The 25,608-nt window shown below is 45.5% G+C and overlaps 10 protein-coding genes and 1 non-coding gene across 11 annotated transcripts; 4 read left to right on the top strand and 7 right to left on the bottom strand. All coding sequences in view use genetic code 12, as the record gives it.

Annotated features, from left to right (window-relative positions):
* Nucleotides 1-44: 44 nt before the first annotated feature.
* Nucleotides 45-2,309, bottom strand: FLC1 (putative flavin adenine dinucleotide transporter; the record flags this gene model as incomplete). Its single annotated transcript, XM_025485684.1, has 1 exon — nucleotides 45-2,309. One exon carries the CDS (start codon nucleotides 2,307-2,309, stop codon nucleotides 45-47), a length of 2,265 nt encoding a protein of 754 aa, XP_025341149.1.
* A 468-nt stretch (nucleotides 2,310-2,777) lies between these two features.
* CXQ85_001993 (uncharacterized protein) lies at nucleotides 2,778-6,119 on the bottom strand (the record flags this gene model as incomplete). Its single annotated transcript, XM_025485685.1, has 1 exon — nucleotides 2,778-6,119. One exon carries the CDS (start codon nucleotides 6,117-6,119, stop codon nucleotides 2,778-2,780), a length of 3,342 nt encoding a protein of 1,113 aa, XP_025341150.1.
* A 1,193-nt stretch (nucleotides 6,120-7,312) lies between these two features.
* On the bottom strand, nucleotides 7,313-8,347 carry CXQ85_001994 (uncharacterized protein; the record flags this gene model as incomplete). Its single annotated transcript, XM_025485686.1, has 1 exon — nucleotides 7,313-8,347. The coding sequence occupies one exon, from the start codon at nucleotides 8,345-8,347 to the stop codon at nucleotides 7,313-7,315; it is 1,035 nt and encodes a 344-aa protein (XP_025341151.1).
* Nucleotides 8,348-8,675: 328 nt separating this feature from the next.
* CXQ85_001995 (uncharacterized protein) lies at nucleotides 8,676-10,293 on the top strand (the record flags this gene model as incomplete). The annotated part of the gene is made up of 2 exons (XM_025485687.1): nucleotides 8,676-10,259; nucleotides 10,285-10,293. 2 exons carry the CDS (start codon nucleotides 8,676-8,678, stop codon nucleotides 10,291-10,293), a joined length of 1,593 nt encoding a protein of 530 aa, XP_025341152.1.
* A 138-nt stretch (nucleotides 10,294-10,431) lies between these two features.
* Nucleotides 10,432-11,193, bottom strand: CXQ85_001996 (uncharacterized protein; the record flags this gene model as incomplete). Its single annotated transcript, XM_025485688.1, has 1 exon — nucleotides 10,432-11,193. One exon carries the CDS (start codon nucleotides 11,191-11,193, stop codon nucleotides 10,432-10,434), a length of 762 nt encoding a protein of 253 aa, XP_025341153.1.
* Nucleotides 11,194-11,776: 583 nt separating this feature from the next.
* Nucleotides 11,777-13,683, bottom strand: CXQ85_001997 (large ribosomal subunit protein uL30m; the record flags this gene model as incomplete). The annotated part of the gene is made up of 2 exons (XM_025485689.1): nucleotides 11,777-11,963; nucleotides 13,424-13,683. The coding sequence occupies 2 exons, from the start codon at nucleotides 13,681-13,683 to the stop codon at nucleotides 11,777-11,779; spliced, it is 447 nt and encodes a 148-aa protein (XP_025341154.1).
* A 426-nt stretch (nucleotides 13,684-14,109) lies between these two features.
* CXQ85_001998 (uncharacterized protein) lies at nucleotides 14,110-17,289 on the top strand (the record flags this gene model as incomplete). The annotated part of the gene is made up of 2 exons (XM_025485690.1): nucleotides 14,110-15,334; nucleotides 15,365-17,289. The coding sequence occupies 2 exons, from the start codon at nucleotides 14,110-14,112 to the stop codon at nucleotides 17,287-17,289; spliced, it is 3,150 nt and encodes a 1,049-aa protein (XP_025341155.1).
* Nucleotides 17,290-18,028: 739 nt separating this feature from the next.
* Nucleotides 18,029-18,102, bottom strand: CXQ85_001999. The gene has a single exon. It is a non-coding gene; the product is annotated as a tRNA-Val (tRNA).
* Nucleotides 18,103-19,536: 1,434 nt separating this feature from the next.
* On the top strand, nucleotides 19,537-20,055 carry CXQ85_002000 (uncharacterized protein; the record flags this gene model as incomplete). The annotated part of the gene is made up of 1 exon (XM_025485691.1): nucleotides 19,537-20,055. The coding sequence occupies one exon, from the start codon at nucleotides 19,537-19,539 to the stop codon at nucleotides 20,053-20,055; it is 519 nt and encodes a 172-aa protein (XP_025341156.1).
* A 686-nt stretch (nucleotides 20,056-20,741) lies between these two features.
* On the top strand, nucleotides 20,742-21,827 carry XYL2 (L-iditol 2-dehydrogenase; the record flags this gene model as incomplete). The annotated part of the gene is made up of 1 exon (XM_025485692.1): nucleotides 20,742-21,827. The coding sequence occupies one exon, from the start codon at nucleotides 20,742-20,744 to the stop codon at nucleotides 21,825-21,827; it is 1,086 nt and encodes a 361-aa protein (XP_025341157.1).
* Nucleotides 21,828-21,956: 129 nt separating this feature from the next.
* On the bottom strand, nucleotides 21,957-25,181 carry ZCF16 (Zcf16p; the record flags this gene model as incomplete). The annotated part of the gene is made up of 1 exon (XM_025485693.1): nucleotides 21,957-25,181. The coding sequence occupies one exon, from the start codon at nucleotides 25,179-25,181 to the stop codon at nucleotides 21,957-21,959; it is 3,225 nt and encodes a 1,074-aa protein (XP_025341158.1).
* Between the last annotated feature and the right edge of the window lie 427 nt (nucleotides 25,182-25,608).

The following is a 25,608-nucleotide window of genomic DNA, read 5'->3' on the forward strand; positions in this document are numbered from 1 at the left end:
AAGAAGCCAATTGTGGCTCAAGAAAAATAATCGTCTGGTCGAAGTTACAAAATATCCTTGCCTTCCGTAGGGCGGTTGCTCGAGTATTGCGAGAACCCAGCATCTGAAACATGGGAGTCTGCACGAGCGTGCTGGTTAATGTGTGTAAGCGAATCCAGGTTGATGTGTGCATCTTCCTCCTTCATGGTATCGCTTAATCGTAAGTTACGATCGGTTTTTTTCGTCGACAACTTTCTCGTGATCTTGTCTTTGAATTTGCCCACGGCGGTCTTCTTCTCTTCCTCTTCGCCTTCTTCTGTTTCAACAGCAGGTCTGGAGAGTTCATTCACCGAGGCATACTTCTCATCTTCACGAGAATGGTCGTGGGAGGAAATTGAGCTGGTTTCAACCTCGTTCAATCTGTGCATTTCATTCTCCCAGTCGTCAGAGTGGTCTTGTGCAGCAGCACCCAAAGCAAACAATTCATTGTTGGCCTTGTCTTCACCACGCAAGTTTCTGGAAGATCTCTTGACCGAGGACTTTCTCAAGAAGGAGGTTCTGTCGTCCTTGGCTGGAGCGAATCTGGAGTCTGGGTTTCTCGACAACAAGGCGAAGCCCATCAACACAAGAATCATGATCAACAAGATTAACGAAAAGGCAGCGTTCATGATAAAGAAGATCCAGCCCATGATGGACGAAACCTGGGCGGGCTGGCCGAAAAGCTCGGAAAAGAAAACGAAAAGGAACGAGTTCACTGTGGTCACCACGGCAACACAGTAGCTGACAATGTTGGAACTCTTGTCCAAAAATGGTTTCTGGATGAATAAGAAAATAGTAAAAGCCAAGTCGACAATGAAAAGCACAAGCGTGGAAGTCTTGCCTGAGCCTTGGCACAAACCAATAAAGATACCCTTGAGAAGGGTGTGGCCAATGATAACAACACCAAACCAGTACTTCTGGGCACGGAACATGGTATAGCAGAAGCCGTACTTGTGAAGGATTTTGCTATCACCGTACAAAACAGCCGCAGGGTTAGAGTGTCTTTGGATGGAGAGTTTACCGTATCTCCAGGTTTGATAAAGCGAGAAGGAAATGATTCCAATAGCTGTGATGAGGAAAAGAACAGCAATGACAATCACAGCAGGAGAATCCTGAACGGTGAATTCCCAAAGCGACAAAATCACCAACTGAGGGAACCCGATCCACAAGTACCTCAACAAGGAACCTTTCAAAATAGTGCTAAAGTTCTTTCTCAAGTGGGAGAACCTATTTGGGTTCATGGAGTTCATTCTGATCAACAAAACAGCGCCAGACCTCAAGAAGAACAAAACAGCCACCAAGAGGAACCCGCAAAGCACGAAAAACGTGAATCCCGTCACCACAATGGATGTAGGCTCAATATGGTTATTATACCCGATTCTCTTGATACCTCTAAGCACACGCAAGTTTCTATTCGAGTTCAAAGCGAAATCAAGGTCTCTCATGCTGAGATCACGCTGGTACCGTTGAGAAGCGTACTCCTGGGCTCTTTGCACCAAAATCTGCTTATCGACATTCTTAAAATAGACCGTTGGAGTGCCGCCCGTGGCCTGAACGTACCACCTAAAGATTTTTTGCATAAACTCAGTCCGGATCAAGCCCATAGACCAGGCCAAATTTTCAGCCCACGAAGAAGCGATTGGAGGCACTCTCTGGACGTGTTGCATGGAAACCACCACAACCGACTGAAAGTACATAAACAAAGAAACAGCGTTCGTAGCGATATGAGCAGCAGCATTCGAGTTACCAAACGTAGACATCACCGCAGCGATAAGCAAGCCCAAACCTGCAATGACCGCCGTAGCCCATTTGATACCCACCTGAGAAACCGTTTTCCCGTTGGTAAACGAACTCTGCAAGCACGACAAGACCTGGCCCGTATCCTGGTTCTTCACAATCACCTTCACCACGGCATCAATATCAGGCACCGTATAAGCGATTCCAGGAATCATATCCACGTCATTCTTGTTAATATACTCCACAGACTCGATCTGCATCGCTCCAGGGTACATTGGACAAAACTGTTTCCAGCCAATATCACACATATCGATATCCTTTTCAATAATCACAAACCCATACGCAAACACCTGAACGTGGGCCATAACCCTACCCGAGATGTCCGTATTCAAGTCCAAGTTGTACTTGAGCGCCCTGTTATCAGCATCAAAAGAAACCTTAAAGTAAGAAGGACTGATCTGGGAGTTATCCATACATGTGACAAGGGATGAAGCCGAAAGGGTTCTTCTGGCCCAGACTGGAACGAAAAAGATGAAAAATAGAAGCGACCACATTTCCTGCCAAGCGAACGTCAAAAGGAAATCAAGAAAAGTGTCAGAAATGAGGCTCTTCCAAAGATGTCTCTTTTTTTTCTTAGGATGTTGTTTGTTCCAGAAAAGTTGATCTTGGAAAGTGGCTTTTGTAGAGGAATCACCAGAGAGTCAAGGAGGGCCAAAGGGCGCGAGAAGGGGCGAGGCGAGAAAAAGAGGATCCCGTGCTGCGTGTCGCTAAAAATAGGGAGAACATGCCCATTTGGTGCACGGGTTTAAACCAGTAAACTGGCCACCGTAGTTAAAAATCAATCGTTCTGCTATTTGTTAGTTAAAAGGTGGGTCGTACCGGATCTCCAATTTGGAGAGTTGTTTCGTGTTTTGGACGTTTTGGCGTTGGTGGCTCGGCCTGCATTGTTTGTTGTTGCGACATCTTCGCGATGTCTTTTTTGCAACCATTTCATGCATTGACTTTCTCTTCCTTTTGTGTGTTTACAAGTGGTACTCGTCCATACGCGCTTGTTCCACCTTCACCAAGAGCTCGTCGCCCCAGACGTGTTTGATCACGTCCCAGAACTCTTTTGCGTAAACCACACGCACGCCGTACTTGTCGTAGAAGTAGTCTTCGGGAGAGGTGTTCTTGAAGTTCACATCCTGGTTATCTCTCAAGAGCTCGTTCATTCTCTGCGGCTCATTGATCTTCTGAACAAACTCTTCAATCACGTCTCGTCTGTTTTCGCGTGGCACAATGATCTTTTGGATTTGGCCGGTGAGGTGCGCTCCAAGCATCTTCTCTTTGAGTCCACCAATGGGCAAAACAAGTCCTCTGAGAGTGATTTCACCGGTCATGGCGATATTCAGCGGAACGGGCTTTTCAAGCAACAACGAGAGGAACGAGAGCGCCATGGTGATACCTGCGGAAGGACCATCTTTTTGAACAGCACCGCTGGGCACATGCATGTGGATTTCAAGGTTGTTGAGCTTTTCAAGCACCTTCTTTGCATTATCAACGTTCCACAATCCTTTATGCATGGTGTTCTTGATGAACGTCATGCCGATCTTGGCACTCTCCATCAACACTTCGCCAAGACGTCCTGTCATGTTCAATGAAGTACCGCCTTTTTCATTGTGGAAACCAATGCTTTCAAAGATAAGAACGGATCCGGACCCGTCGGTATTGTATGATAATCCATTCACCACGCCATACTTGGCCAGTTGAAGTGGAACCTCCACAATCTCGTTATTCAAGTTCGGCATTGGAAGCCCAAGGTACTTGGCCAAGTCGTACTCTTCCACACGAGGGTTATATTGAACGGCACTGTCATTAAGACTGTCAGCAAACTCCACCGCCTTGAACCGACAAACCGTACCCAACTTTCTCTCAAGATTACGTACACCAGCTTCTCTCGTGTAATCAAGGACAATCTTCTTCATCACCTCATCGTCAATGCTAACCAAGTTATCATCAGGGAACCCATTCCGCTTGGTTTGTCTAGGCAACAAGTATCTCTGGCCAATAACGAGTTTTTCACTGTAATCGTAAGCACCAATATCAATCATCTCCAATCTGTCAAGTAATGGTCTAGACAAGTTGTATGGCTCGTTGGCAGTACAAATAAAGATCACCTGGGACAAATCAATAGGGAAGCCCAAGTAATGGTCCATAAACTGGTTGTTCTGCTCTGGATCCAAAACCTCAAGCAATGCTGCCGCTGGGTCTCCACTGAACTTGGCTCCTCCGCTGGCCCCGCCAACGACCTTATCAATCTCATCAAGAAGAATCACCGGGTTCATGGATCTCGCCTTACGCAACGCCTGGACAATCGTACCTGGCATAGCACCAACATACGTTCTTCTGTGGCCACGAATCTCAGATTCGTCTCTAACACCGCCCAAAGAAACACGCTGGAACTTTCTACCCAACGTTCCAGCAATCAGCTTAGCAAGCGACGTTTTACCAACACCAGGAGGACCGGCCAACATGATGATAGGAGATCTGTTGTTCTTGGAAGCAAGAAGGTTCTTTGCGTCTCTCTCCTTGTTGGCGCTTGTCATGTCTCTAGACTTCTTGATTCTATTGTCAGCTTGTTCCTTGGCACGTCTGGTCTCGTCATTGTTAGGAATAATGATAGCTTCGCCATTGTTGGACTCTCTAGTGAATTTTCTATTCTCGCGTTGAGCCTGCAATTCTTTCTCACGCTGAGCTTCCTTGATGCCTAATCTTTCGTATTCCTTATCGGCATTGATACCTAAAAGCTTCAACACCACAAGGTACTGAGTAAGTCTCTTCTTCACGTGGTCCAAGCCGTAGTGGTCCTCGTCAAGCTGGCGCTTGGCTTCTGCGATATTGATATCCTTGTTGGACTTGAACTTGGAAACAAACTTATCCCAAGGCATATCCATAACAATCTCCAAGTAGTTTCTAATGACATGGAAGTCGGCGTTGCCAGGAGGAGACGACTTGATTCTCTTAAAATCCTTGGTGATCAAACGCTTGCTGTCTTCGCTCAACGAGACAATTTCCGGTAGTCTGTTCTTGATGAAGTTTGCAATAGCACGGATATCGTCATCATCACCGTCGTCATCGTCGCCAACCGACTCAGGATCGTTAGGACCGCCTCTAGACGAAGAAATAGGCCCAGCACCGCCCTTACGACGAACAAGCGCCTTCTGGTTGGAGTTACTGTTATTGTTCTCCTTACCCTTCTGAGTGAGACCTTCCAAAACGACACGAATAGACTTGAGCTGGTTGGCCACCATATTAGCTCTCTGGATATTCGAAGCTTCGTTGTAGAACCAGTGGTTGACCATTTTGTTGTTCTCCTTGAGATTTCCAAACACTTCAGTCATTTTGCTGATCATGACATTGATCTCCACAACCCTATCCTTCAACTCTGTGGTTCCGAGCATCTTGAGCTTCTCGTGGTTAGGGAAAGGAATAATAGCAGCTGTCAAGTCCACAATACGCAGCAAGTTCCTAGGATTAGACTTTTCAGAAGATGTCAAGCTCGACACGATCTTCTGCAAGCTCAAATAAGCCTTAGAGAAATCTTTCGAACCCGCAAGTTGCAAAAACAAAGCATTCGCCAAAGGATTCAATGTAAGCAAATCGCTCTTCTTTTCATCGTTCTTGCCGGCATTCTGCATGGCCTGGCGGTACTCTGTCACAAACCGATCAATAGCATTAAACAAAATCGACGTAGACGATTTAAGTGTCTGCAAATGACTAGCAGGGTCGTCAAGCTTATCGTTCCAGTGCACCTTAAGCAAACTCTCAGTAGGTTTCTTAGGCTTATAGCCCGGCACCTTGGTAGCACGCTGAAGCGCCTGCAACGTAAGTTTCACGTTCGTCGTATCGTCCACAATACCCACCACACGCACAATAGTAGCCATTTCAGCAGAATCCACCGCCAGTTCAGGCAAAGACTTCGGGCTCGGGATCTTACTCAAGTTAGGCGACACTGCAAGCACAAGCCAGTCAAACTCCGACGACGGCTGCACGTTATTCACCTCCGGCACGCCCTTCAACTTCGTCTGCTGCTCCATATTGTAAAAATGCTGGATTCCATCAGCAGCATCTTCACTGATAGCAGACGACTCGGAAGAGGCAGAGTCAAAGTCGTATTCAGACAAAAGACTCTTGACCAACTGGACCGAGTCGACTTTCTCCTTAAACCGAGAAAGCAACGCCGCCGCTTTGAACCGGGAAAAACTCACATTATATATGATTCCTGGAAGAAGCACTAATGACGAATCCAAGGTGTAGTTGGTGAGAATCACCTGTTGTTTGACCAGACCGTCTTTGACGGTGGTTGAGTTTTTGTACTTGGACATGGTCAAGAGATGTAAGGGTTTCTTTGGTTTCTTTAGTTTGTTCTGTTATTCCTTTCTTCTTCTTTGGTTCTTTGGATGGCGAAACCTGGGGTAGTTATAGATCTGGAGATTTCTCCACATGATAAGTGAGGTGGGTGTGGGTGGTATATGCAGGAACCGAGGATAAATAGTATTCGAACTTTATCGATTTTAAGCCGATTTGGACCGTCTTTTTTTGGTTTTGGGGGTTTTCTGGGGTTCTGGATGGCGTGGGAGGTCGTATTTTGGTGTTTGTTTGGTATTTCAATGGTGTGGCGCAGAAATGGCGGGGAGTTCACGAGATGTGGGTCAATTGATAAGCAGTGCATTTGAAAAGGTGAGACAAAAGCGAGGGTGGAGGTTGGGGAATATTTGGAAAATGTGGTGGAAAAGAAAAAGGGAAAAATAAAAAAGTGAAAAATCGAAAAAAAGTTTGGGTTTTGAATTTTATTAACTGGTTGGTTTGAGTTAAAATTTGAAGTCTGGTGGAGTTTGGGGAGTTTGGAGGATGCTTTCAACAAAAAAAAAATTGCTTCTTCAAATCGGATATAGAGAAATGAAGGCTCCAAATGACTCGAAGTGGCCGTAAAGGATTTTTTGCTTTTGGATCACGAAGAGTGTCATTTTCAGTAGAACTTTGCAATTCAGGCGACGTAGAAGTCTCCGGAGTTCTTTATCTCCGGAGATACGAGTTGATCTAGTCCCGATAACTCCATACCATGATGAACGCATGAAATGCCCGAAGAGTCTTTATTTGAAAGCAAAACGAATCCAAATCACGTAAATTCCCTGGTTTAGGACCCATGCAAAGTACCAGAACCGGTAAAGTTTATAAACAAGTGGTGACGGTGGTATAACCGGTAATGGCATCTTTGGATGGTTCCGAAAGGTATGGCCTTTGAAGTCTCTTTTTAAACCAAAGATGACTTAATCAGTGTCTTTGAATTCAAAGTGAACTTGTAGTTCCAATTAGATCCATTCCTTTGCCTGCTTCCATCGTTACACGACAACCTTCGATTTCCAGAAACAACCAACTCTGAAACAACTAATATCCTTTGACAAATCCAACGGAGCTTCCCCTCCGACGACTCCTCCCGCTTGGCATGCTCACCAGCGAAGACAACCGTAGTCCTATCAGCACACCCAATCAATTGTCCATTACACTGCCCACTTCATCACAACACATCCTTAAGGTTCACCTGGCCCGTGCCCCTGGCCAACGGCTGCGGCTGGGCGTCGCTCTTCTTCCATCCAATCATATTAATCACGTTAAACGTTGCAGGCAACGTTACCTTCCCGTCTGGCCCTTCCTCGCCATGCAAACTCTTACAAATCTCGTTAGCAGCAAGCAAAACATCTTTAGGCAAGTGATTAGCCCTCGAAATCAAACTGTTCTGCTCCCCCATGTTCTGCAAATCCTGGCACATCGCCACAATGTCTGGGTACCCACCCACAACGATATCTTCCGTATCTATAGTCAACATAGAAAACCCAGCACGGTTAAGAAGCGACCCAACATCGTTCAAGTGCACCAACGGCGACATCCTAGGCGACATGCCGCCTCTTCTTTCAAGCTCAGCCAACTGCAACGACGTACGAAGCTCATACAACGTATCTCCACCGAAAATCGTTCCCATGAACATTCCATCTGGTTTAAGCACCGTATTGATATTCTTCAACGTCTGCGGCAAGTCATTGATCCAGTGAAGCGAGAGATTTGAAATCACAGCGTCAAACAGTTCCGGCTGGAACACCTCATCTTCAAACGCCTCTTCGTCCGCCACCACCCGCTGGATCTTCCCTGAAAACTCCTTATTGAACGCCTCGTCTGCATCCCTAAACAACATCTTCGCCGACGAGTCCACCATGACCAACTCCTCGATCTTATTCCTGATCTTAGCCTTATCCTCATTAAGCTGTTTGGTCATCTCCACATCTGCCTGGTCACCGCCAGGCGGCACCTCCAGCGGCGTACACAAGCTCTTAATGAAATTGCCTGAATGACACCCAAAATCAAGCACTCTGGGGAACTCACGAAGAATAAACCCCAACCGTTCAATGGTCCTAAGTGAGACCTCATCTCTAAGGTAATCAGCTTTACGTGAAGCATCCACCTTTAGAGCCGCCCGACTTCTCTGTCTGAGCTTGGTGGCTCTGTCAAACACCGTAAACTGGCCTTTCGTAGCCGTAGCAAGCCCTCTCCTGAGCATTCCAAGATATAGAAGAAGAAGTAGTAGTAGAAGAAGAAGTGGTGATGCTGCGCGCTAGTTCAAGTGTACTAGTACTACTTTGGTGGATATGGTTCGAGGCAACGCCAGGGCGTGCTTGAAGGCCATTGGCGAGCGGTTTAGGGAAGTTAGGGGTGTGGAGAAGGTCCCGCCGCTTCCGTACTTGCTTCTGTTTGCTGGAGACGTGCTGGTGGAGGATGCCAGAGCGTTTAGTACTGAGTACCAGGGACAGTTGAAAAGTATACAAAAGAGGTCTGGAAAGGCTCAAATTAGGTCTGGATTGGTAGAAGAGGCGTTGTTCTTTCATGGGATGGCGGGAAGGCCTCGGTTGGTGCTTGAAGTGGCAGATATCGTGGGTTCTTTGGGTGCTGAGCGGTTGGTGACTCCAGCGATGTACTTGCTTACACTACAGGCTATAAGAACAAGCAAAGACCGGTCGTTGGTTCGAAAGGCGCTTGCGTTGTATGTGGAAATGCACGAGCAGAAGGTGTTTAGTACGGCCAGGGACCGGAACATGGCTGCTGTGCTTCTTCTAGAGGTGTTTGGTAATTGTCGAGACTTTGCAGAGCTTTTGAAGTTGAAGATGGTTTATGAGAAGTATATGACGAGACTGGGGTTGGAGAGGGGGCTTGAAGCTCGATACATTGGTGCTTTCGTTTCGGTATACCTTAATTCAGGCCAGTATACGCGAGGAATTGATTTATTTGAAGAGGCTGTGGAAAGGTTAAGGGAGAGTCTGGCGATAGGCGAAGTGTTTGCGTTGCTTCCAACAAAGAAGGTCTTGCTGGCGATGAGTCTGCATCAGGATGTGGATTTGTTAGCTAAATGGCTTGAAAAAGTCTTGGATTCGGATCCGTCTTTCTTTGGCTACGATGTCTGGACAGAGTTCTTGGGCCTAGGCCTCCAGTTAAACCATTACGGGCTCGTCAAGCTTATTTATTCTCGTCTCATTATGAAAGGTTTGGAGAATGTCTCTCTAGATGAGTTGATGTTCACTAAGATGGATGAACAGAATGAGGTGCTTTCGTCGCTTAGTGAAAGGACACTCACTGAAATCTTACGTACCTTGGCATCAAACGGTGACGTCAACTCCACCTTAGCATTAATTGAATGGCATTACCTCCATAAATCGTTCAAGGGCGAGAAAGGACTCACCAAAGAGCTATGTCTAGATATCATCGTTTCTTATTGCTACCACGACGAAGACGTGCCTTCAGGAAAGGACGCCAGCATCGAAAACACCCTTCGAGTGATAAACAACTTCACCGGCAAGCTTTCAGCCGAGTTTGACTTGTCTTATAGAGATCTCTGTGAAGCCATGTCGTACCGTTTCATGAGATACAACGCTGTGGATGCCAATACGGAAGCAGCCGAACGGCGCAAGACAAATTACCTCGAAAACAAACTCCTCGAAGAAGATGAAACCGGCGTCAAGCCCCAGAAAGTGCTGAATGGCAATTTGCATACCTCCAAAAAGGGAAACATCCTTATGAACGCAGAGATCCTAGATTTCTTCGTGAGAGACACTCTCCAGCACATTCTCCTGGAAAACTATAACAAACCAACGTTGACTATATTTATCAACTGCTTGCTTCACCATATCATGAAGTACCAGAACGCTACAGGCACAGTTGTTGCTCTTCAAGCCATGCACCATATCAACCCACATGTGGTTTCGGAATGGCTTAACCAAGACCTGTACGATATAATCCTACGAACGGTATCACGTTCACCAGCTGCAAAGTACCTAGGGTACAAGCTATACCAGCATATCACCAATTCAGGTCTTACCATAACTTCTGCTCATTATGGAGACCTTATATCTTCTGCAATGAAGGGAGAAGAGGATAACGAGCTCGTGCAATACTACGTCTCCCAAGCTTCAGAGCACAACGTTCCTTTATCTGAACAAACCAAAGAGCTCATGAAGAAGAAACAAGTGACTATCCGGACCAGCAGCATCCTGGAACCAGAAATCTACACCGAAACAGAAAAAGCCAACCGCAACAAGTACTACGAAATGGATATCAGGGATTCCGGGTATCTCAATAACATTTTAACTAAAACTACTTAAAGTATGGCTCGCTGACGGCCTGTTCCAAGTCCAGAGCACTGATTTCCACCAATGTGCTCTTCAGCTTATCAAGAACCGGCGCTGCCCTTCCCGAGGGCCCGAAACTGTTCTCCTTGTCGAGGTTTCTTTTGCCTAAAATTGAATCTTCATTAAGGTTGGAAAAGGTCGATGAGAAACTGTTATTGAATGAACTCATCATGGTCGAGTCCATGGCCATTCTCATGATATTTTCTGCATGACACGCCAAGGGGTCTTGGATTGAAACGTCAGCTTCGTCTTGGTCATTATTCTTCCCGTGTTCTTGTCTTAAAACACTGTTCTTTAAGCTCTGACGAGCCTTGACTGGTGTCTTTCTGGCTTTTGGAACCCGAGCATCTTCTGCTTGCTTGTTTTCTTTTTTTCCATCGAGAATCTTGCGAGACCGTTTTTTATTCAATGGAGGTGTCTTTGGCTCTGCTGGCGTGAACATCTTAGTGTATGGCATATCCAAGATATATGCTTCAATGGCTTGTTGAGAAGCTCCAAGGATATCGTCCAATGGGTTATCCTGTGGAACCACAATTGACTCTGGGCTGTTCTCGTTGCTTCTGAAACACTTGACGTATGGTTCACGAGCCACAGATGGTTTGGTTTCGGAATATCTCACGTTGATATCGAGATCTCTGTTCACTTGGGCATCTCTGGATAAGCTATGCGCTTCTGGGTCCACCGAGGGAGCCCTGGGGAACGTATAGGGCAAGGCAAGGGAACTCATGGTGTGGGAAAGAGAGAAGCAGAGACAGATGCTTATCTAGTTAAGGGTTTTACCAACTAGGCAAGCAAATTATTTGTGTTTATGTTGTTTCCCAATGCGGTATAGACATTGAATTTGGGAATGGTGTAGGTGAGGGGGTATAAACGACGGGGGGCGTGTAAATAGGGTAAAATAAAGAGGTAAAGGGTTTCGAGAGAAAGTAGGGAGGGGTTTGGAATGGGTTTGGTGGTTATGGTGGTTTGGGAGGTTCACGTGATTTGACACGTGATTACGCACGTGCCTAAACATCACGTGCACGATGTTGAAAAAAAAGCACCTTATTTTGCTACATAAACGCGATGTGGTGATTGGCTGATATCACGGATCCAATGGGATCCTAGTATTTATATGTATAAAGGCAAGCCTTTGGGCATTTCGCCGAACGTTATGATACAGAGCACCGTGGCGGTACTGAAAAAAAAAGTGCATGTCATGAAATTTGTCATGAAATCTGCCAGGTTATCCAAACCTGGCGTCAACGTAAAAATGCAAGCGTAGCCGACAAATGATCTTGTAGAACCTCAAACGTCGAACCTCAAATGTCTCAGCTCTGCGTCTCCTTCTCCTTCTTGGCCATCTGGGCCTTTTTCATCCTCTCGTCGACCACAGAGTCGTTCCCATGAACACTATCAACAGGACAAGGAACGATCTGGTTGGCTCCCACCAATAGGAAACAAATGGCAAACGTGGAAGTAAAGATGGATTGCGTTAACCTGCCTCTCTGGGACGCCCTGATGTACATATTGATTAAGGAATTAAGGGAGGAAGGAAGGGGGGGGTTGTTGTTGGTGAAAAATCCAACGAAGGCCAGTTCTTGCGGAAATGGACCGGTATTTATAGTTCACGACCGGGCAAGGGTTCGTGGGAAGTGGGGTAATGAATATATCGGGTAATCCGGGTGGATCGGGTAGTTAGTGGAGGAATAGATGATACCACGAAAGAAGAATAGTTGATTATAATGAGAGGCTGATGCCGGAGAATAGGAAAAAAACGGTTTGATTGAGCGAGGGGTTGTATGCAGGACGTGAAGGTTTGAAGAATCCAATCACCAGCTGTGAATTCGAAACGGAGGATAGGAAGGTGGGAGGAGGGTGGAAGTTGGTAGGGTGGTTAATTGGGAGGTTCTGGTTGTATAGGAGTGTTTTTTCTGGGAGTTTTGGGGCGTTTGGGTGGAAAAGTATGGATGGTTAGGAAGGTGAGTGGCTGCGAAAAAGACAGTTTACAGTTTGCTGATCGTTTAGATAAATGGCTTCTTTGGGTGGAAGCGAAGAGGTGTTTAAAAGGAAGTATGGATTTGGCTTTGGTTGGTTTGGTTGTGATTTGGGGTTTTTTGGAGGGAGAAAGGTAGTTGCAAGAGGGGGTTGGACGGTTGGATGTAGGTAACTGGAGGGTAAGAGTAAGAGACGTAGAAAGGGTAAGTTTATGGAGATGTATGAATTGAAAAGGTACTTAATTTGTTGTATACTTAATTTGGAGGCTTTTGGGTAAATATGGGAGGGTTACGTTAAGAGGAAGTTTGTATGGAATGGTTCTATGGGTTGAGTTGGTGGTGATATTGAAAGACTGATGTTTGGCCTGGAAGCTGTAAGTATACCAAGGCTCATATTTCAAAAATAAGGAAACCTTCAAGAGCTATTGAGGGAAAGAAATGAACGGAAAGAAGACCCTTTCTTCTCCAGTTGCGTTCTTGTAGCTTTACCACTGGCAATGGAGGTTCTTCAGGAAGCAAAGTACAACAAATAAACCCTCTTCCTTTCAAAAAATCCCGTAATCGTCTCCAAAGTAGTAGAATCTGAGTACTTTGTACTTTCCAACCCACTGGGTGCCTGTTGAAGATCAAATGAACACATCCTTCCCAGCCTCATTCACCATACCATGCTTCCATCAACAACCACAGAACATTCCAGTTTCTCCATACAACGCCGCCAAAAACAATACAAAACCATCCCCTTTCTTTCCACCCTCCCCTTAAAACTCCCCAGCAATCTCCTCCTCATCTCTTCCCCCAGCACTCCATCACCTCTGCTCATCCCATCACCTCCCTCCTCTCCCTCTCCCTACAAAACCTTACCGTAACCGTATATTTACAAGTACTGGACGCACACGGGCGTTCTATGCTCTGAATTAGCCTGGCTTCGTCTTTCACCAGATACATCCTCCTCTTCTCATCTCTCACTCTATCTCTTACAACTTACCGACCTGGGTAAATCCCTTGGCCCACTTGGGCTTATCGAGTTTCTTCGACTCCTCCACCTCTGGTTCCTTTAGCAAATCAATGGAAACCATCTCCTTCACCAATCTGAGTCTGTGGGCAGTGGCAGCTGAAACTCTCTGGTATACTGTTTGGTTTCTTCTTCTTAAGCCGAGCGCCTTGATGTTTTTCTTGGTCACTGGCGGCATGCCGATGGTCGACCTTAGTTGGGTTATACGGTAGAACAAGCTTTTGGACATGTTTGTGTAGATGGGGGTGGAAGTGTTAGTTGGTTTGTTAACTATGAGGATTGAAAATTTTGGAAAATTGTGTATGGAAGTGGTGGAAACATCCGTACACCAGCTTACCCCAGGTCATTTAACCCTCCGCCAAATCCCCCATTTTGGGGCATATTTGAAGTTTTTAAAAGTGATTCTGGTTCCGTTTTTTTCCCTGATTACAGTGGTGTTGTTGGTTTCTCTCTGTGACGTCTGGTTCGCCATCTGCGGGTACCCCACTTTCCCCATAGTTAAGGCTTCGCAGCCATAGTATTCACCATACTACAAGCCAAAACACGCCTGTTTCCACCCTTTCCGTCATTATATCGAGATTCCAATACTTCCAGGGCCTCAGTACTGCCCTTTAAACTCACTATTTACCTCGCCTTCCCCTCATTTGTCCCTGCCATGACAACTATCTCAAAAGAACTGAGACACACAGAGATCAACCAAGAGATCCTGGGACTTCTACGATCAACCAACGAAAGACTCGACCTGGGGTTGCCTCTCGACCAAATAGAGCTTCTTTGTGGACCTTGTATCGCCAAAGTCAAGGACTTGGTCACGGAATTCGAGCTGCTGCCAAAACGTCTCGATGAGTACTTGCAACAACATGTTGATGTATTGAGCTGTATTTACTTTAAAAGCGAACCAGGCTCGGTGTTGGCCTCCTTAACATCCAGCTGCTTCTACCAGCTTTGCGTGGTTCGAAGTTATAAGCATGTGGTGGGGTTCTTATCTAATGACGTCAGTCTAGGCCAGACACTTATCCTGAGGATCCAGAATAAAGGTATTGGGGAATTTGAAACGTACTTGCTTCTTCTCTGGCTTGCTTCGTTTACTATGGTGCCGTTTCCTTTGGAAAATATACGCTCGGGGCTTCTGCTGTTCTTGTATGATGTTTCTATTGAGAACCTACAGAAGTATGGAAGTGCCAGTATGACCCAGAAGATAAGTGCTGTTTTACTTTCACGTCTTTTAACGAGATCTGACGGTGCTGAACAGCTTAAAATGTACCTTTCTACATGCTGTGAACTGTGGCCTGAATGGGACCATGGAAGGAAGCTAGGACACTTAATGGCACTCAAGTTGATCTTGAAACACTCGTCCAGCACGGCAGTGGCTGCTTTGGCACCGGAAATCTATGAAAAAATTGTCCTTATGGACTTGCTGGCGATCAAGTTCCATTTGGATACGCTGATTCCAAATACTAATATCTTATACATTATGGGGATTCTTTCACGCCTAGCCAGATTCTACCTAATCCTGGCAGACTACCAGAAAGTGTCTGGGATTGTGAATAATCTTATTAACGATATCCTCAACCCGTTATCCAGTCGGTTTGATATCACCCTAAGAGAAACCATGGCCAAGTGTCTCAGTAAGATTGTGTCTTTTCTTCGACTCAGAGCAGTCAATTACGCCCAGCAACTCATATGGTTTATTACCAAACAGCTTCGTATTCCAGAATTGGAGTCTCGTCCAACATCATATAACCCAGATCTTACTATTGACTCGACGAACTTGTCTGTGACAAAGTACCATACAGCGCTTCTTTTCTACGGCTTTTTGGGTCTCAACAGGGTACTTCATGCTGAATTTGTTCCTATTCTTCTTTCACTAACCCATAAGAGTCTTTTTTTATCCTATATCAAACACTCAGTCATCCAGGGCTCTCAAATCAGAGACGCCTCGTGTTTCTGTCTCTGGGCATTATTCAGATCACTCTCCCAAGATGACTTTAAAGTGCTTTTAACTAACAAATCAATGGTGCATGATACTTGGGCAGATATACTTCGGGTGCTTCTTTGTGACGAGGATTATACTATTCGTCGTTGTGCATTGCCTGTTCTTCAAGAGTTCATAGGCCGTTTTGGTCCTTTATTGGCACTGAGCGTGGAAAGCAGCGAACAGCAAAGAAGGCTTTTGGTGGAACGTACAACACTTCTTTTGGATTCAGATAAGGCTCTCACAGGTACAGATCTTGTTAAGTGTGGGTACTCAGCACTGCTTATGGTTCCTACGCTTGTAGATGTTCTATCGTCTAAAGAGGTTTCGTTTGGGTACTACTATAGGTGTTCGAGCTTGTTGGTTGAGTTAATTGAAGCTGAACTGAATGGGGATGGTTTTACGGTTGGTTTAGATGTTTCTCAAGATGGACTGGAGTACCAGGCGGTTCTTTACGAAAGCTTACAAGCTGGAAACTTGCTTTGTTTGTTGCCGCTAGGAGGGCTCTTAAGAAGTCGTAAACTAGACATTCAACCATTTCTGCTTCGTCTAGATACGAACCTGGTGCTTTCTCACCATTCAGAGTTTGGCCATAAAGTGTGTCACTTGTACTGGTACAGTTCACGGTTGGCTGCTGACGAAGGAGATATAGAAGCTCAGGAAGCGTTCTGGGCCTTGTTGGTTCCAGTAATTACCAATGAGAGTTCCCTAAAAGGTGACTTTAAACCGGTTGTATTGACGTCTACAGACATCTCCAGCAGCATACCCATTCTAGGCGAAGTCTTTGAGGATATTCGTAAACGAGTCAAGCTTGGAAGCGTTCTTATAGCCCGCCAGCTTCCCTGGAAGAACCTCAATGAGCCCCAACTACAGCAAATGATGCTTTTAGTTTCTGATAAGACCGTGGACGCCGAAACCCGAGCAGCTCTAATCGAAAACAATCCAAGATTAACCGCCAACGGAACCACATTCACCTACAAACCCGAATTTCCCTTCTTGGATCTTCTTGATGACTATACATTAACTAATAAAGGTGATGTGGGACTGCAAATCAGGTTTGCGTGTCTCAGGCACTTCCAAGACCACCAAGGCCCAATTGACGACTCTGTCAAGTACAAATTGGTCCGTCTTGCTGCTGAATCCATGGACAGCGTCAGATCCATGGCATTTAGTCTTTTGACTGGAGAAACGTACGAATCAGTGAGACCTATCACTTATGAAGAGTATTTCCATAAACTCTTCACTTTCTATGGAAACCTACCTGAGCAGCATCGCCCTGCGTTCTGGGAAGGCGTGGTTCATTCTGTGGCTGGGTTAAAAGTCTCTAAAGCCTTGGCAAACCTGGCTTTCAGGCAGTTACTCATCTGGTATGACTCTGCTTTAGACTCAGACCGCCAGGAAATGATTTCCATCCTACTTCGCCAACTTAAGCTTGCCAAGCCTTTCCCACAATTGGATCAGCGGACCCAGAAAACGTTACTTGCCACTTTAAACTTGTTTGTTAAGCTTTTCGATGCATCTTTAGCCTTCCCAGACCAATGGAACCCTAATGCCCTTTTCGTCCGTGCTTATAACCTCCAGCTCAATGCTCCAGCGATGAGAACTGCCTTGGTGCTTCAAATCTTCCACTATTTGAGTGTTTTGCCCAGCGAAGTGACGTCCAAGGCCAGACAGAGAGTTTGTCAGATCTACCTCCAGGCTAAAACACCCCAAATACGTCGTTTGGCACAAGAAACACTCTTTGAAATCGTCAACGACTTGGCACCATCCAACAAAACCCTCCTTGACTTCACAGAGCCATCCTACAAACTTACACCCAAAGATTGCAAAGTATTAGAGACCCAGCTCATGTGTATTTAATATGCTAATGCTAAACAAGAGGTTCCATTGAACCTCCACGCAACGCCAGCGCTGCTTACAACCCCACCATCAAGTTATCGTCCTGGCTGTGCAAAGTGCCAGCATCCAAATAAGTGACATAACTCCATCTTCTTTTTGGAGGTTCAGGGCTTTGGTTGGTTTGAAGCAAAGCAGCAGTATCGTCAACGACGACGGGTTGTTTCTGAGGAATTGTTGCCTGCTGCTGGGCCTTGAAGGAATCGAAAAATTTAGTAAACACCATGACTTTTGAAAAGTTGTTGAAGAATAAAAAAAATGGGGGAAACTGGGGGGTACTTATATACTCCTCGGGGAAAGTGCAAAAAAAGTGTGGAAACGGGTCCTGGCGAGGTGCGCTATCAGTGCAGGGAGTGACACCAGGTTTGCATATAAGGCGTCTTCTATGCCGTACTACACTGTGAAAACTGGGGAAACAATGCAAAGTAGAACCAAGATCTACTTAATATGGACTCCCCTCGTGGGACTTTCCAGCTAAGATAAGGCCATGCCTGCAGGTAGTACAAGCCTCCATAAAATAATAAAAGATCTGGAAAAGGTTAATGTTCCTTTTCAACGTTGTGGTTTAATAATAAATTTGCAGGATCTGGGTTTTTCCAGTGGCGGTGGCAACATCATTTTTTTGCGTTTTCTGTAGGACATAAATCACATGGGCATGAAGACCGGAAAAAACGGTGCGCACAATGGCGAAAAAAAAAAAGAATGATTTCGCCCAGGATCGAACTGGGGACGTTCTGCGTGTTAAGCAGATGCCATAACCAACTAGACCACGAAACCATCTTGAAAGGGAAGGTCAGTGGGTGCTTACATGAGACATGTTTTGGCAGGACGGCAAATATTGGAAGTTTTGATGGTTTAAAAATGTTTAGTTGAGTTCTGCGGTTATGACTGTAGTTTTGGATTTGTGATATCTCAAAATTTGACGGAGTTAGAGGCGTGATGCAGAAGGTTCTGCCGATGGGAATATAATACCATACGAGCAGGCTACAACGCAAGGACAGAGTTATAGAGACACTCAAGCTGAAGTTCAGACGGGGGTGTTTCGAGCCGGACGGCAATGAGGAAGTCCTTGTAAACCCGATGATTAAGGGGTTGTGTTTTCTATAGTGATATAGTTTTCGTGCCGTAAGGCGTCCTCTTAATACACAGTTAACAAAAAAAAAAAAAAAAAGCGTTTAAAGTTTTTATCTCTCTCTATTTTTATGGGTAATGGAGCCTGGAAAGCAGGAAGAGCTTTTCTTGATAAAGTAAAGTTTGAGCTTTTGAATGGTTGTATTTTGGTTTCCATAAACAGCCTCTTTCGTGATGGAAAGTTGAAAAAGCTCGCCACTAGGCAATATGAAAAAGTCCACAGAAGTCGATAGAAGATCAAGTATAGTCCACATCGTTTCCTTAAAATTCCAAAAGAACTAATCGTTGCTTTTCAGAAGCTCTGTGTCGTGTGGTGTTTCCAAATCATGAAGTTTAGTCTTTTGGCATGTCTCATCAGCCATATCCAATTCTCCCATTAAGAAGCTCCTGACAGTGCCTGAAGCCTCTTTGTATCTTTAAATCAACCCCAAGAAAAAATCGTTTCCATTACTTGTGTCCTTCTAGCCATCTTACCGGAATTACCACCCTAAGTCCCACTCTCGTTCATCTCACCACTAATCGATCCCTTACCACCAACCCAACTCCCTTCAAAGCCCCTAAAGCTATTAAACAGCATCCTCTATACCTTCTCTTTATCCCAATACACCTCTTTACCCATCTGGCCCGCCCAAAGAACAACCTCCCTTCTCATGGTCCTCATCCAGTACCACCCCACCAACACTTCCACACCCAGCAATCCAAATCCCTCCAAAACACCCCAATACTCCCCTTTCACTTCCTTTAACCTTATTTCTCCAAGATCCACCCCCTCCACCTCCAAATCAACGTTCCCCCAGACCATCCTTCACTATGAGCCTCACCACCAACCAACCCCCATCAAATCTCCCAAAACTCACCAAAATCCCCCAAAAAAAGACACCACCAGGTACATTTCATCCTCTTCATTCCCAATCAGCCCCCACCTTCTCTCTCCTTTCTCTCAAAGTCTTCCTCCAACTACCCCCGGAAACCCTTATACTTGCCCCTTACGGCATGTAACTTATCGGGAAGGCGCATAATCTCTGTCACTTATCCAACTACCTACCACCTACTCTTCTTCTTTGCTTTACTAAGAAAAACATGGTTGTGACATTGGCTTTTTCAACCAAGGTGGCGCTCACGTTCGGTGCTGTGGTTGGCGGCACCGTGGCTGTTATGGCTAACAAGGATAAGATCCTAGAGGTGTTTGCAGAGTTGTTTGAGAAAGGGGCCGATTTCTGCAACGAACATATAGAAAAGAATAAGATTCAGATGGCGGCTCATTTGAACGATGGCGAGTTTGATTTTGACAGGGAAAGGCCTGAAGAAAGGGCACATCCTGAGGAGGCCGCCAGAAGACAGAGAAGTGAAGAGACAGACGAGACAGACGACAATGAGTCTGACCCTTCAGGGCCTGAAAATAGCGAAACAGAGGGCATTTTGACGGATGATTGGGATATGGACGGCTGGCAGCTGGCGCATTTATCTGAATCTGACTTTACAGAGAGTTATGATGAAATCGACTCTGAGCTGGTCTCGAGGGTGACTTCGTCGGGGGAGGCTACCAGGAGGACGTCGAGGGTTTCAGAGGGTTCGTCGTCGTCGTATGTGAGGATGTAAACGAACGATGTTGGCCGAAGGTCAACATCGTGAGTCGAAGGACTCTGGATCTCCCCTGGCCTCTGCTTAGCCCTAGGTTATCTGTAACCAATGGCCATCGGCTTCTTTTCCACCCTATACCCTATTTACAGTTCTACGTTTATTTACTTTGGTTTATGCATGTTGCATTTTGGTTGGTACTGGATTTGTAGAGAAAGTGTAGTTGTTGGTTTCATGTATGTTTCTCGATTTGCACCCATTTTGACGTATTGGCTGCGAAAAGTGGGTATAGAGAAGGACCACTGAAAAGACCAAAAGGTGTCTTAAAAATCAGGTTTTCCCTAAATTTTCAATCCCATCGGCCATAACCAACCCTCTTTACCGTATCTTCCAATTTCCACCGTTTCTTTGTCATTCCCAGCACTTCCAGCTTCGTTGCGGTGGAACCACTTTCGGAGCCACTCTACATCACCAAACCTCCACCCAAAACCCCCAAAACCGGCCCAAAAACCTCCAAAAAAAGCCCATCCCCTAAACTGACCACCCTGAGCGTCCCCAAACCACCAAAAACCCTCTAAAACTCCTCCCCGTTCTTTTACCTACCTCTTCGTAGATCACCCCACCATTACCCCACGCAATCACCTACCGCACTCTATTTTTCACTTTAAACTTCCACCTTCCACCTCCTCCCACCACTTCTTCTTCCCATGAAAAACCCTTCCCTCGTGCTTAACAAAATCGACGATATCTCTTTCGAAGAGTTTGACGCTCCAAAACTCACCCAACCCCACGATGTCCTTATCGAAGTCAAGAAAACCGGTATCTGCGGCTCAGATATCCATTACTATGCCCATGGCAAGATTGGAGACTTTGTGTTGACCAAGCCTATGGTGTTGGGCCACGAGTCTGCTGGTGTGGTGGCAGAAGTTGGCTCGGGCGTTACTTCCTTGAAGGTGGGCGATAAGGTGGCCATTGAACCTGGTGTGCCTTCTCGGTTGAGCAAAGAGTATAAGGCTGGCAAGTATAACTTGTGTCCCCATATGGTGTTTGCGGCGACGCCAGAGTCTAACCCAAATAAACAGAACCCGCCGGGAACGTTGTGCAAGTACTTCAAGTCGCCAGAGGACTTTTTGGTCAAGTTGCCTGAACATGTGTCGCTTGAGATGGGTGCACTTGTGGAACCGTTGAGTGTGGGAGTCCATGCTTCTCGCCTTGCTAAGGTTTCGTTTGGCGACCATGTGCTTGTGTTTGGTGCTGGACCTGTTGGGTTGCTTGCAGCTGCTGTGGCGAAGAAGTTTGGTGCTGCTTCGGTGACCGTGGTGGATATTTTCGATAATAAGTTGCAAATGGCTAAGGATATGGGTGCTGCTACACATACCATCAATTCCAAGACTTCTGAGAAAGCTGTTAGTGAAGATTTCCCTTCGGGACACGCTCCTACTGTCGTTTTGGAGTGTACTGGTGCTGAAGTGTGTATTCAGCAAGGTGTGCTTTCGTTGACTCGGGCTGGCCGGTACGTTCAGGTGGGTAACGCTGGCGGGTACGTGAAGTTCCCAATTACTGAGCTTGCTACGAAGGAAATCTCCTTGCACGGTTCGTTCAGGTACGGCTTTGGCGACTATAAGACGTCTGTGGCCATTTTGGATGAAAACTATAAGAACGGCAAGGAAAACGCTACCATTGATTTTGAAGCTTTGATCACAGACAGATTCTCGTTTAAGGACGCCATCAAAGCTTACGACCATGTTCGTGCTGGCGGTGCCGTCAAGTGTATCATTGATGGTCCTGAGTAATTACAAATAGAATGATAGAATGATGAAAAAAGAATAGAATAGCTTTTTGAATGATACTTTTGAAGAAAAAGAATAGAATAGTTTTTTGAATGATATTTTTGAAATGCTAGAAGTATAATACATATGTGATCAGGATGATCCTGCGCCTTGGTCTCCAAAACTCCTTCCGTGCCTTAAGTTCATCAAATCGTTAGCAACGTCTTCGTTTTTTACTTCGTTATCTTTGAGAGCACCTTCGCCAAGGTAAAGATTGTTATTGAGTCCGTTGGCTTTGGAAATGCTGCTTTGTCTGCCATAAATGGTTGGGGAGAGGGGTCCAGAGTATTGTAAAGACCCTCCCTGGGCGTTTTGGTACATTCCCATGCTTAATGGCATGATTGGAGGAAGCTGCACGGAAGACTTGGTTGGATCATGCACTGGAGTAGAGCCTGGTTGAAGGTTAGAATGCTGTTGTTCCATAGGCTGCGAGAGCAGATGCATTTGTTGCTGGGGTTGTGGCGGTGGTGGTGGTTGCAGGGTTCGTTGGTCTTTTTCCAATTCCTGTTTTCTTCTTCTTTGCTGTTGTGACTTTTCAAATAATAAGTTTGTCTTGTACTTGACATACTTGAGAACCTTGAGGTACTTGAGATCTTCATCCATATCTTCGTCGTCCCAGTCGATATCGTGTTCACCAAAATCGTCATCATCCGAATCCTCTGCCAGACGCTTATCTTTCAAGATTTCGTCACGAAGCTCGTCGTTGATGATACGCTTGAACAAATCGTCTTCCTTGACTTTCTTCGTTTTCATGTACTTGTTGGCGTTGGGCTGGTAGTTGATGAAGATCTTAATGAAAAGACTGATGCTTCGGTTCAACACACGGATCGTATCGGCACTCATAACACCTCCCTTCTTTGCAATCTTGAGTGTGCAAATGAGAAGGTAAAGCATTTGGAGTACAATTGACTTCTTGAAGTTGATAATCGTAAGTGAAAGACCGTTGAGCATGGAGTTATATGGAGACGCTTGAATTTCCTTTCTCTTAATTCTTCCAGCCATTCCCAGTGCCAAAGACAGCTTTCTTCTTTTAACCGAGAAGTCATTAATGACAAATCCATCCTCATCAACATCAAGTCCAAGACTTGGAGACATAACTCCCGCTGCCATTCTTTTAGGATCACTGAAGAACGAGTTGTAAACTGACGATTCGTTTGCGCCTGCGCCAAATCCAGAATCAGTCTGTTCAGCAGATTCACCAATGTGCTCGAAAATGAGAATAAAGTAGGCAAGTACTTCCCTGGAGATATTGGCAATCTTGACATAGTATCCTTGGGTAAGTTCACGGTCAATGACAAAGTTCAAATAGTTCAGCGACCTAATCAAGAGGTAATGGAAGTTCAACTGCATCTTGATAAGCTGCAGAGCGGTCTTTATATCTGGAATACCAGCGTTCAAGTAGTTCACCACTCCCTCTTCAGATAAGCCAAGCTTCTTTGAGTTATCACCATCAAACGTCACTCTATGATAGAGTGTATCTTCGCCAATACTGGAAAGAACAGGCAACCCCATTTGGAGATGAAGAGGCATGAGATCGAGTCTTTTCTCTTCAAGAGCGTACCTCCAATTAGAGAGGTTTTTGTCGATGGTCAAGAACTGGGTGAAGTTGTAGTTCAAGTTACCGTCATTACCGTCACCATCGTCGTCATTTAAAATCCAGTCCAAGTTGTTTGGATGGCTCTTTTTCTGGTTAGGATTGTCATTCACTTGTTTGTCTTGCTTCAAGTACTGGTAATAGTTTGGCGAAAACGAGGATGGAATGATGATATTCATCAAGTTCAAGAACTCCACACTGGGCTTAAGCAAGGTTTCGAAGAGTGGATCAACCTCCTCTCCGGGCTGAGGTTCAAGCAAAGTACTGAGCTTTTCTGGGGTCAACTTAAAGTATCTTTCAATGGTCACTGGATTAATGACAGTGGTGTTGATGGAAGGTTTAAATCCAAACTTCAAATTGAAGCATTTAAGCAAGACCTTGAAGCCCCAGAAAATCTTGACTCTGGTTCTTCTTTCGTGCAAATTCAAACTCAAATCGTTAAAGAACAAGTTTCTCGAGTTCAAATTAATCCCAAGGATACCAATGAACGAGTTGATGAGACACGAAAGCACAAGCGACTTCTCCTTGTTATTCGTTAAAAGCGAATAATAAAAGAACAACAAGTAAACCTGCAATTGCTCCACAGACACGCAATACACATTAAGGTACGGAAGAAAGTCGTACAAGGAACGAATAATCGACAGGCTTTCCGAATCCTTACGGAACCGGTACGAGTAGTTTGGATGGGAATGGTTAAGCAAAAGATTAAGGTTCAACGACGGATTATTCATATAAATCATGGCGTAAATCTGAATAACAAGAATCAAGTATTCGTTGACAACATGATAATCGTACGTCAGAAGGTTAAACCCGTTGATGGTAGCATCGTCGTATGTGAACATGAATGGGTACATGGTATGGAAAGCGTCGTAGGTCTCCATAAACTTTTTATAGTTGAAAATGGGAATAAAAGTGTTATAGTTCAAGAAGAACTGGATGATCTGGTGGTCCAACTCTTTCTTCGAGTTGAAGATCTTTTTGAAGTTGTTGATGAGCTTAATGAAAAGGTCATACACATCTTTAGGTAGCTGGGAGTTGAGCGCCGCATCGTGGGCCAGCGTAAGCGGGTTATAGTTCAAATCCAAGTCCTTATTGTGGAAATCGTTATAGTTGGAGTATGACGGATGGTACAAGTATGAGTCTGGGTCGTTAAGAAGGTAGTTGTGGGAGTTTGTGATTTTGAGAAACGGCAAGCCCAAGTTGATAAGCAAGTGGTTGAATTGCGATTCAAAGTTCAAGTTATCGTTACCAATAATGATCCCCTTCTTGCCCAAGTTGAAGATCTGGTCGATTGGGTTATTGATATGGATAGTGTTGTTATTCTGTTTGAGCGTTGTCACCGAGTAAGCATGTTTATCCGATTCCTCCTTCACCAGAGCCTCCTTCTGCTGGGGCTGGACCTTCAGTTGCACTGGCGACGCCGTCTGTGACGCCAGCCCATCCACCGGGTCCTGGCCCAACTTCACCCTCAAGCTGTTCACCTCGTCCTCGAGCTCCTTGACCCGATTCTCCAAATTCACCGTATACCCCTTTGGAAACGCCCGTCGTGAAAGCTTATCTGACGTGGTACACTCGAACCCAATGGCAGAGCACTTGTTACATGGAGTAGCACCATCACACTTGATCTTCTTCATTCGGCATCGGTCACACGCCTGGGACACTCGAAGGAGCCCCGTCTTGGTCAGAATGAGCTTCTGACTCGTTTCGTCCTTGACATCCACCATATACCACGGGAAAAAACAGGGGGTTTCTTAGATGTGTATTTTGCACCCAGTGGACGTCTTCTCGGAACAGTGGAAGCGGCACCTAGTGGTATATATATGAGTGCGCGGTGCCCCAGATTCTACCCCTCGGCTGATCGGAACAGGGCTGGGGCTAACCGCCGGGACACTTAAAACAAGTATAGAGGGACGAGCAGTGGGTGGAAAATTATGGCGATTGCACGGTTGAAGTCCTGGGAATCCAAAGTTTATGGTGGTACCTTTTGGACCGAAAAGGATCACCACACGGTACTTTTGATGGGGGTTTCTCCGCTTCTCATGTGAAGAATAAGCCGCTTCTCCTGGCTGCGAAAATTCCACCTCCACCACTTCTTCTGCTTTATCTACAACACTTCAATAACCATTGTTAATCCGTTACTATAACAAGCGT

The sequence above is a fragment of the Candidozyma haemuli genome (genome assembly GCF_002926055.2).
Source record: "Candidozyma haemuli strain B11899 chromosome Unknown C_2014730914, whole genome shotgun sequence".
NCBI classification, from domain to species: Eukaryota; Fungi; Ascomycota; class Pichiomycetes; order Serinales; family Metschnikowiaceae; genus Candidozyma; species Candidozyma haemuli.